Genomic DNA, 12,020 nt, shown 5'->3' on the forward strand with positions numbered 1-12,020 from the left:
CAGGATCCAATGTGGGAGGGGCTAGTGGCGGTCATTTCCACGCAACCCTCTCTGAATGGCAGCAACAGGAAGGAGGGTGGTGACTTCTATAGCCACACCCTTTCTCCAATAGTATACAAAAGAGGGAGGAGCTGTATGCCTCTCCCCATCTAGGGAAACCGAACCCTGAGGATGGTTTCACACCAGATACCACCATTAGCGGTGCGGTGAGTCGCACCGTTAAAAAAAAGGCCTTCAGGGAACACCGCACTACTGTGCGTTGTTCCCTGTCTGACCATCGGCCAAGCAGGGAGTGACCTGCGCTTGCCCTCACTTCCTGCTTTGGGTATGCGGAAGCCTATTGTTAAAAAAGGCTTCCACGCATGCGCGCCGTGATGTCGCATCAGTGATTTAAAAAAAAATCTATGCGTCACCGTAGACTACCATGACTTCCGGGTCGACACAGATCGACGCAACTTGACGCTTCGCTGCAGTGGTATCGTAGTTGTGAACCTGCGTTGGGGATGCGGCGAAAACGTTACTTTCGTCGCACCGTAACGTCACAGTATGAACGTCTCCATACACTTTCATTGCCCGGCGGTGGGGTGCGGTAAAAACACTGCACTGCCTCGGTGTGAAAGGGCCATGAAGATCCCAGGACCTGAAATACACTGGATGATGTTATTGTGGGCCTTTATCAGGGACTTCCTGCATATGTTGGATGGGGGGCTCTTCTGTATGTGGGGAGGGGCCTGAGGGGGGAGGGTTGGGATGCAGGACAATCGCTTGACTTTTTACACTCACCGGTTTAATAGGAGGCCTTTCAGAGGCAGATGAGGGCTTTTTCATTACCGGAGGAGGTTTCGCCTGGAGAAAGATGACTCCGAAGGTAAATTGCAGTTACACTATATTAGTTTCATTATGGATATAAATAGCACCATCACCTTCCGTGTAAGATAAAAACAATATGTGGCTATACAGGGTGACCTCACACTGTGCTTTTTGTTTGTTTGTTTACCTTATTTACATTTACAAGGAAAACCAAACAAATGGCATCTGAGCAGTGCTTCTGTGACATGACAAAAGCACTGCTTCATGGACCTCTGTTGCCAAAATCTTAAAATGTAAAATACATGTAAACCACATACAAATAAGAAGTATGTTTCTTCCAGAGTAAAATAAGCCATAAATGACTTCTCTCCTATGTTGCTGTCACTTACAGTAAGTAGTAGAAATCTGACATTACCGACAGGTTTTGGACTAGCCCATCTTCTCATGGGGGGTTCTCAGGGTTTTCTTTATTTTTAAAAGCACTTAGAGAATGGCAGTTGCTCCGTCCAACTGCCAAAATAGTGTGCAGCGAGCAGGGAGGCTGGCCAGCATCTAGATATAAATCTTTTTCAGGGAATGTCTTTATAAAGAATAAAGGCCATGCTGTGAATTCCCCATGAACAGATGGACTAACCCAAAACCTGTCTGTAACGTCAGATTTCCTCTTTAAAGTGGTAAGAAACTCAACATTTCTTCTAAAAGATTATTTACAGCATAAAACCTACTACCGCAAAACAAAAATTGCAGCAGAACAGCATTCAAACAGTTAAACATGGCACCTTGTTAGCTCCTTGCTTCAGTGGGCAGCTTCTAGCCACATCCGAAGAGGTGACAACAACATAATTTTTTGTTTACATTCCTTTGTCAGATACATTTAGTAAACATTAGCAAACTGCTGAAACTGAGCTGTACTGAGTTGAGAAGCAGAAAGAGCTGAGAAGTGATCACTAGGTAGATTTCAATATACAAATACAGCAGCTATGCAAGAAAATGCAATGGCAGCTTTCAGAGCAGATAAACTATGCTTTTGTAATTTGTAATTTGTAAACAGACAATGGGCACAATTCACTATCATCGTGCTGGTGATAATAAGGCAAGTGAAAACTTATAACCACACATTGATCGGTATTTTAAGTGTTGATTCAATAATGAAGCTTGCCTTATTAACATGTAGTGATAAGCTTTCACAGTGAGAGTGTAGTTATTGTCACATGCAGTAGATAGGGAGGGGAGGAGCACACACAGGCAGGATGCAGCTCCGCCCCTCCTGCTGCCAGGACGATTACAGCTAGCCTAGGTAGGCCAGCCAGGAAAGGATATATATATAAAGGTGCTCAGCACACAGGACAGTTGGAACAGTGTCTCATGCTCCCTGTCACCTCCTTTCAACCAAAAAGATGGCTGCCATCATGAAATCAAACATTTGCCTGTTCTTTTAAAACAGTGTGGGTAAGAGATTATATTGCCTATCTATTTTAATTAGCATAACTAATGTAACATAATGACAGTATGTTTGTTTAAGCTGGAGTTCCTATTTAACGACCGCTCAGGCCAGGTGATAAATCATCACACACATTACACTTGCATTCCTCTCTTTGAATTAACAGCCTGTCTTTAACTTTAGAATTCTGTTATTTTAAAGAATGAAACCTTAACTTTAGAGATCGCTCCTTAACTTAACCCATTCAGGTTCCGTCGTTTTCACGTGAGAAATGTTCACCTCCCATTCATTAGCCTATAACTTTATCACTACTTATCACAATGCACTGATCTATATCTTGTTTTTTCCGCCACCAATTAGGCTTTCTTTGGGGGGTACATTTTGCTAAGAGCCACTTTACTGTAAATGCATTTTAACAGGAAGAATAAGAAAAAAATGGAAAAATTCATTATTTCTCAGTTTTCAGCCATTATAGTTTTAAAATAATACATGCCTCCATAATTAAAACTCGCGTATTGTATTTGTCCATATGTCCCGGTTATTACACCGTTAAAATTATGTCCCTATCACAATGTATGGCGACAATATTTTATTTGGAAATAAAGGTGCATTTTTTCCATTTTGCATCTATCACTATTTACAAGTTTAAAATAAAAAAAATATAGAAATATTTCATCTTTACATTGATATTTAAAAAGTTTAGACCCTTAGGTAAATATTTACATTTTTTTTTTTTTTTTTTTTATTGTAATGGTTTTTTTTTTTTATACTAAACATTTTATTTGGGCACTTTTGGGAGGGTGGGAGGTAAACAATAGATTTATAATGTAAATGTGTGTTAATTCTTTCTTTTTTTTTTTTTTCAGGTGTGGTATTACTTTTTGGCCACAAGATGGCGGCCATGAGTTTGTTTACATGACGTCACTCTAAGCGTAGCACGCGCTTAGAGTGACGCATCGGGAAGGAGACGGCCAGAAAAAGCACAGCTTCCGAGAGAAGCTGTCGCTTTTTCAGCGGGGGAGAGGAATCAGTGATCGGGCTCCATAGCCCGATACATTGATTCCTTGGCTACCGAATCCGCGGCCGGGAGTGCGCGTGCACGCGCACGATCGGCCACGGGAGCGCGCGGTAGCGCGCATGGTTCCTGGACGTAGAAACTACGTCCAGGAACCAAAATAGGTTAAAGACAAAATCCTTATTTTAAGGTTTGCCTGAGGAAAATTGCTTAGTGAAAACTGCATGCTTTATCACCATGGTGATAACAGTAAAAACAGCTCAGAAACGTTATTAAAGACACTTCTGTATTCCTGTAAGACAGGCGTCCGTACCGTACCTGGGATACCTGTGGCTTGGCCTTCCTTAGAGGACTGGGTCCAGCAGGATGGTGGATTTCTGCTTGATGTTTCTAAGGATGAATGAAACAAATCCCTTTAGGCTGCTTTCACAGTGGGACGTTACAGGCGCACGTTAGAGCAGCCTGTAACGCAGCCCACCGCACAGCAATGAAAAATCAATGGGCTGTTCACACTGCCCACGTTGCGTTACACATACCTCCCAACATTTTGAGATGAGAAACCGGGACACTTAAGCCACACCCCCTGACACACCCCCAACCACACCCCCTGACACACCCCTAGTCAAAATATATATATATATATCTGACTGGTGGGGAGAAGGGTGAGGGTGCCCATGGCCCTGGATGTGGAGGTGAAAAAAGGATTGAGGCGCCAGCCGGCGGCTTTGGTGTGTGGGATGCGGTCTGGGATAATAGTGTCCCTCCCTCCCTCTGAATGTGCCCCCCCCCAGTGTCCCCCTGTATGGCGAGATATGAGCGCAGCAGAGTGGCAGTCTTACCATTCCTCATCGCGTACGGGCATCTCGTCTTCTCCGCTTCCTGCTTCCTGTGACGTCACAGGAAGTAGATGGAAGCAAGAGATGCCCGGTACGCGAGGAAGATGGTAAGACTGCCACTCTGCTGCGCTCGTATCTCGCCATACAGGGGGACACTGGGGGGCACATTCGGAGGGAGGGAGGGACACTATTATCCCAGACCGCATCCCACACACCAAAGCCGCCGGCTGGCGCCTCGATCCTTTTTTCACCTCCGCTGCCTGCCGGGACACAAGGGGGGGTATCCCAGGACAGCGGGACCCCTCCCCCAACCCGTGACAGTCCCGGCGAAAACGGGACGGTTGGGGCCCCTGGCGTTAGAGTGTAACGCTGCACGTTCTATGAAAGTGCTGCATGCTGTGCGTTATAGGTGGTTTTAGCTGCGTTAGACTGTTTGCACATGCTCAGTAATGTTGTTTTATTGTTTTTTGTGTGCAGGAGAGGAGGAGGGGAGAGTCCACTATTTTGCCTAGCCACATGGCTAATTAAAGGGGCATTATTGCTAAAATCATCTTTTTTAAACCTTTTAGCATACATATTAGTTGATGGAGGACTGATTTTGCACGTTATTCATTTTTATTTGAAAGTATTTGTTTGCAGGCAATATACATTTAGATACATATAGCCACGTCAGCAGTTGTACCTTTCCGACGCCAATGTAGTTCATACCATTCTGCAATAGGGAGGCAGCTTGTAGTGGTGTGCGAGTTGTCAGTTATATTGTACCCCTCTGGACATTTCAGTTCGCTTTTCCCACCTTGTAACCGCTCTATAGAGCAGTTACTGAGCACAGCAGCCGACATAAAGTGATGGTTGCAGCCTCCTCCGTGCAGGGTGCGACGTTATTCAGAGTGGCTGTGTGTAGTTACGCTGTCCGGCCGCCAAGGACCCCTTTCCCTATGCTGGCAATGAAACGGACACCTATTGTTGTCCGTTTCTATGGTAACCATGTCCGGCTTTCCTATCTGCGCAATCTAGCGGCGGCATCAAAGAGCACACACAAGCGCTACAGCTGTGTGTTGCTCTGCGTGGTGTATTGCTTCCTAAAACCTTTTTTGAATGCCTACCTGCTTCCACAACACAAACACCTTTAAAACAGCTTTGCAGGCATTCAAAAAAGGTTTTAGGAAGCAATACACCACGCAGAGCAACACACAGCTGTAGCGCTTGTGTGTGCTCTTTGATGCCGCCGCTAGATTGCGCAGATAGGAAAGCCGGACATGGTTACCATAGAAACGGACAACAATAGGTGTCCGTTTCATTGCCAGCATAGGGAAAGGGGTCCTTGGCGGCCGGACAGCGTAACTACACACAGCCGCTCTGAGTAACGTCGCACCCTGCACGGAGGAGGCTGCAACCATCACTTTATGTCGGCTGCTGTGCTCAGTAACTGCTCTATAGAGCGGTTACAAGGTGGGAAAAGCGAACTGAAATGGCCAGAGGGATACAATATAACTGACAACTCGCACACCACTACAAGCTGCCTCCCTATTGCAGAATGGTATGAACTACATTGGCGTCGGAAAGGTACAACTGCTGACGTGGCTATATGTATCTAAATGTATATTGCCTGCAAACAAATACTTTCAAATAAAAATGAATAACGTGCAAAATCAGTCCTCCATCAACTAATATGTATGCTAAAAGGTTTAAAAAAGATGATTTTAGCAATAGTGCCCCTTTAATATTCACTGCACTGCAATGCTTTCTCTTCCTGCTAGCAATGATTCATATGAATCATTCTCTGCCTGCTAGCAATGATTCATATGAATTTTTCTCGGTTCTCTGCCTGCTAGCAATGATTCATATGAATTATTCTCGGTTCTCTGCCTGCTAGCAATGATTCATATGAATCATTCTCGGTTCTCTGCCTGCTAGCAATAATTCATATGAATCATTCTCGGTTCTCTGCCTGCTACCAATGATTCATATGAATCATTCTCGGTTCTCTGCCTGCTAGCAATGATTCATATGAATCATTCCCTGCCTGCTAGCAATGATTCATATGAATCATTCTCTGCCTGCTAGCAATGATTCATATGAATCATTCTTGGTTCTCTGCCTGCTAGCAATGATTCATATGAATCATTCTCTGTTCTTTGCATGCTAGCAATGATTCATATGAATCATTCTCGGTTCTCTGCCTGCTAGCAATGATTCATATGAATCATTCTCTGTTCTCTGCCTGCTAGCAATGATTCATATGACTCATTGCCGGTTCTATCGAACGAAAACAGAGCACCAAGAGCCGCATAATGCAGCTCTATGTAGCGTCCACCTTTAGCACCACCGTGCGTTGCGTTAGGAGAATGTTATACGACCTTAACGTCCCCTGCAACGCAACGTCCCACTGTGTAAGAGCCTATATGGAGGCTGCCATATGTATTTCCTTTTAAGCAATACCAGTTGCCTGACTATCTGGCAGTCCTGCTGATCCTCTGCCTCTAAGGGCCCGTTTCCACTAGGGCGAATCCGCATGCGTTGACCGCATGCGGATTCGCATAACCAATACAAGTGGATGGGGCTGTTTCCACTTGTCAGTTTTCCTGAGCGTTTTTCTGTGCAGGATTTTTCTGCACGGCAGAGCTCACAGAATTCGCCTGCGTGTGGAATGCAGGCGAATCGCAGGCAATGTATTTAATAAGGAAATCGCATGCGTTTTTTGCATGCGTTTTTTCCCGCGATTTCATGTGCGACTTCGCATAGGTACCCATGTTAATTCACACAAGCAGTGACATGGTTAAAATCGCATATTCCCTGCCTATGCGAAATCGCGGCAAAAAGCGCATGCAGAATCGCATCCGCATGCGATTTCGTCAGCGGTGGAATCCAGGCGATTCCGCACCGTAATAGTGGATACGAGATCTAATAGATTTAGCCATAGCCCCTGAACAAGGATGCAGCAGATCAGGTGTTTCTGACATTATTGTCAGATCTGACAACATTAGCTGCATGCTTGTTTCTGGTGTGATTCAGACACTACTGCAGCCAGATAGATTAGCAGGACTGTCAGGCAACTGGTATTGATTAAAATGAAATAAATATGGCAGCCTCCATATTCTTCTCGCTTCAGTTGTCCTTTAAGGGTACTTATACATTAGTCAATTTTTCGGGCCATCGACCTTCCGACCTGATTATTTTATTAAATTATTGTGAATCAGTGTCATACTATGTCAACCTGATTAATTTCCATCTGAAACCGGTCAAAAGTATCGATTGGGCATGGCGGTAAATCTTGGTCGCTAGGGCTCGATCAGGTGAACAGTGATAACAGAATTTGATTTCCTGATGACCAACAGTTCCGAGAGGCCCCTGGTCGCAAGCGCCTGTACCTGTGATGTCACTGCATGTGCTGGTGTCATGATGTATAGATACTGGCGCTGGAGGCAAGAGTCCTGCCAGCGCATAGGTGATCCTTCCACTTTGCACACGGGCACGGGGAGGGGGGCACACACATACACTTAGGGGGTGGCAACAAGACAACTTCTAGTAGATTTAATACTGGAATCTATTAGAAGTGTGTGTGTCGTTAGTGAGCAGGCAATCACAGTAATCGAATCTGTTGGAACAATCAGTGTATGGGCACTTTAATGAGCAGAGACGTGATAACTGTCACTCACCACATTCTTCCTCTTGGGGGCGTCCTCCTCCATCACATCGTACACATCCTCAGAGTGCGCCTGCAGGCTCTGCCCGGGAGAGAACAGCAGAGGTTACGTATTGTCATGTGCCAGGGGGCGTCAGTGCAGCCTCTGTGCAGGGAGATACTGCCACGCCCTCTGTGCCTAGCATAACTCTGCCCCCGGACCTCCCACCAGCTCTGACGTGGGGCAATATATAACAGAATCACTGTAATATGAGAACTGTAACTGGGGGGAGGGGGCACTGTGCCAGGGGGCGTCAGTGCAGCCTCTGTGCAGGGAGATACTGCCACGCCCTCTGTGCCTACCATAACTCCGCCCCCAGACCTCCTACCAGCTCTGATATGGGGCAATATATAACAGAATCACTGTGATATGAGAACTGTAACTGGGGGGAGGGGGCACTGTAACTGACAATATTGTCAGAACTGACAAGATAAGCTGCATGCTTGTTTCTGGATTATTAATCCATCTCTGAGGACGGCACATGGAATGGGGGCTGACCTTGGGAGCGGTCACTGGGAAAAAAAATAAAAAAAATTTTAACCACGCCTACTTTTTTTAAAACTTTGTAATCTAAAACTCCTCCAAAAATATCCCTCCACCCCCTTCCACACAGGGTTCTAGACTTTTTGCAGCCTGAGGCAAACTTGTGAAGATGCCCCCCTCCCGAGCTGTAATGATCGCACGGCACCCTACAATTTGCACCGCACGTTATAGCTGCGGTGAGCCCCCACAAAAAATCACCCTCAGTGTAGGTAGGTAGCCAGGTATAGGTACCTCCAGTATAGGTAGCCAGGTATAGGTACTTCCTGTATAGGTAGCCAGGTATAGGTACCTCCAGTATAGGTAGCCAGGTATAGGTGGCCTTAGTATAGGTAGCCTGGTATAGGTACTTCCAGTATAGGTAGCCAGGTATAGGTACTTCCAGTATTGGTAGCCAGGTATAGGTGCCCCCAGTATAGGTAGCCAGGTATAGGTACCTCCAGTATAGGTAGCCAGGTATAGGTACTTCCAGTATTGGTAGCCAGGTATAGGTGCCCCCAGTATAGGTAGCCAGGTATAGGTACCTCCAGTATAGGTAGCCAGGTATAGGTACCTCCAGTATTGGTAGCCAGGTATAGGTACCTCCAGTATAGGTAGCCAGGTATAGGTACCTCCAGTATTGGTAGCCAGGTATAGGTACCTCCAGTATTGGTAGCCAGGTATAGGTACCTCCAGTATTGGTAGCCAGGTATAGGTACTTCCAGTATTGGTAGCCAGGTATAGGTACCTCCAGTATTGGTAGCCAGGTATAGGTACCTCCAGTATAGGTAGCCAGGTATAGGTGCCCCCAGTATAGGTAGCCAGGTATAGGTACTTCCAGTATTGGTAGCCAGGTATAGGTGCCCCCAGTATAGGTAGCCAGGTATAGGTACCTCCAGTATAGGTAGCCAGGTATAGGTACCTCCAGTATTGGTAGCCAGGTATAGGTACCTCCAGTATAGGTAGCCAGGTATAGGTACCTCCAGTATTGGTAGCCAGGTATAGGTACCTCCAGTATTGGTAGCCAGGTATAGGTACTTCCAGTATTGGTAGCCAGGTATAGGTACCTCCAGTATTGGTAGCCAGGTATAGGTACCTCCAGTATAGGTAGCCAGGTATAGGTGCCCCCAGTATAGGTAGCCAGGTATAGGTACTTCCAGTATTGGTAGCCAGGTATAGGTGCCCCCAGTATAGGTAGCCAGGTATAGGTACCTCCAGTATAGGTAGCCAGGTATAGGTACCTCCAGTATTGGTAGCCAGGTATAGGTACCTCCAGTATAGGTAGCCAGGTATAGGTACCTCCAGTATAGGTAGCCAGGTATAGGTACCTCCAGTATTGGTAGCCAGGTATAGGTACCTCCAGTATAGGTAGCCAGGTATAGGTACCTCCAGTATTGGTAGCCAGGTATAGGTACCTCCAGTATAGGTAGCCAGGTATAGGTACCTCCAGTATAGGTAGCCAGGTATAGGTACTTCCAGTATTGGTAGCCAGGTATAGGTGCCCCCAGTATAGGTAGCCAGGTATAGGTACCTCCAGTATAGGTAGCCAGGTATAGGTACTTCCAGTATTGGTAGCCAGGTTTAGGTGCCCCCAGTATAGGTAGCCAGGTATAGGTACCTCCAGTATAGGTAGCCAGGTATAGGTACCTCCAGTATAGGTAGCCAGGTATAGGTACCTCCAGTATTGGTAGCCAGGTATAGGTACCTCCAGTATTGGTAGCCAGGTATAGGTACTTCCAGTATTGGTAGCCAGGTATAGGTACCTCCAGTATTGGTAGCCAGGTATAGGTACCTCCAGTATAGGTAGCCAGGTATAGGTGCCCCCAGTATAGGTAGCCAGGTATAGGTACTTCCAGTATTGGTAGCCAGGTATAGGTGCCCCCAGTATAGGTAGCCAGGTATAGGTACCTCCAGTATAGGTAGCCAGGTATAGGTACCTCCAGTATTGGTAGCCAGGTATAGGTACCTCCAGTATAGGTAGCCAGGTATAGGTACCTCCAGTATAGGTAGCCAGGTATAGGTACCTCCAGTATTGGTAGCCAGGTATAGGTACCTCCAGTATAGGTAGCCAGGTATAGGTACCTCCAGTATTGGTAGCCAGGTATAGGTACCTCCAGTATAGGTAGCCAGGTATAGGTGCTTCAGTATAGGTAGCCAGGTATAGGTGCCCCCAGTATAGGTAGCCAGGTATAGGTACCTCCAGTATAGGTAGCCAGGTATAGGTACCTCCAGTATAGGTAGCCAGATATAGGTACCTCCAGTATAGGTAGCCAGGTATAGGTACCTCCAGTATAGGTAGCCAGGTATAGGTACCTCCAGTATTGGTAGCCAGGTATAGGTGCCCCCAGTATAGGTAGCCAGGTATAGGTACCTCCAGTATAGGTAGCCAGATATAGGTGCCCCCAGTATAAATTGGCCAGGCACTCTCTTCACTTCCTGTTTCTGCCTTGTGCCGCCCCCAGACTTCGGCCGCCTGAGGAAGTTGCCTCATTTGGCATCATGGGCGGACAGGGCCTGCTTCCAGACAGTCCCCTACGTACACACGACTCAAGTTACACCACTTCAGAGATGCAAACAAAGTTGTCTTCGTGTACAAAATATACAGTGCTGCTTTTTTATTACATATTTTTGTTGTTACATGTTACACTATCGTATAAACTGCTATAAGGTGTTTACAACCTTTTAAAAGCACATTCAAAGCAAACAAATCACATTGAGGCCCTTGTATCTTTATTTAAAAAATGTGCTGTTTTGTTGGACTACATTCCATACACAGAAAGGGCAGATATGCTTCAGAAATTCCCACAATCTCCCCCAGCTGTAAATTCCTCATTTGACATATAGCAGCGGTAAATTACAGTAAAAACAGAAAATATGGCTTTGTAGGTGTGCTGTAGACCATCTACTGCCAGTGGTGCTCAAATACCCCTTTTTAAAATTCGAGTTTGGTCGAATTCGAATAGTAAATTATTCGAGGTCAGTCGAATATTCGAGTCGAATAATTTTTACTATTCGATTCGACCTCGGACTTCGAGCTGACTATTCGAGTCGGTATTCGAGCTTATTATTCGAGCTGACTATTCGAATTGGCCTTAAATAGCTTCCCAACACTTGTTTTGAGGGTGAATGATGCAAGAAACATCTTTTTTTCCAAGTAACAACAGCAAGTGATTATGTGGGGATGTTCCTTTAAAAAAAAAAGGTGGAAAGAGAAGTTGTGTCCAGAATTTTGTTCAGTACTGTATATACTTCTTCTTCTTCTTCTTCTTTATCTTCTATATCTTCTTCTTCTATATCTTCTTCTATATCTTCTTCTTCTTCTTCTATATTGTCTTCTTCTTTTTCTTCTTCTTCATCTTCTTCTTCTTCATCTTCTAATCTTCATCTTCTTCTTCATCTTCTTCATCTTCTTCTTCTTCATCTTCTTCATCTTCTTCTTCTTCTTCTTCATCTTCTTCTTCATCTTCTTCTTCTTCTTCATCTTCTTCTTCTTCATCTTCTTCTTCATCTTCTTCATCTTCTTCATCTTCTTCATCTTCTTCATCTTCTTCATCTTCTTCTTCTTCTTCATCTTCTTCTTCTTCTTCTTCTTCTTCTTCATCATCATCTTCTTCTTCTTCTTCTTCTTCTTCTTCTTCTTCTTCTTCTTCTTCTCCTTCTCCTTTTTCTATATCGTCTTCTTCTTCTTCACTTATTTCTCTTTCCATTTTTTT

The 12,020-nt window shown here is 45.2% G+C and overlaps 1 protein-coding gene across 1 annotated transcript in view; it reads right to left on the reverse strand.

Annotated features, from left to right (window-relative positions):
• Window positions 1–12,020, reverse strand: part of NFAM1 (NFAT activating protein with ITAM motif 1) — a 53,814-nt gene that overhangs the window by 3,821 nt on the left and 37,973 nt on the right. The window contains exons 5-7 of the mRNA XM_068272027.1: window positions 7,762–7,830; window positions 3,585–3,656; window positions 784–846 (exon numbers count right to left, since the gene is read on the reverse strand). Coding sequence (XP_068128128.1) covers window positions 784–846; window positions 3,585–3,656; window positions 7,762–7,830 — 204 coding nt within the window. The remainder of the gene's footprint in view (window positions 1–783; window positions 847–3,584; window positions 3,657–7,761; window positions 7,831–12,020) is intronic.

The sequence above is a fragment of the Hyperolius riggenbachi genome, chromosome 3 (assembly GCF_040937935.1).
Source record: "Hyperolius riggenbachi isolate aHypRig1 chromosome 3, aHypRig1.pri, whole genome shotgun sequence".
Classification (NCBI taxonomy): Eukaryota; Metazoa; Chordata; class Amphibia; order Anura; family Hyperoliidae; genus Hyperolius; species Hyperolius riggenbachi.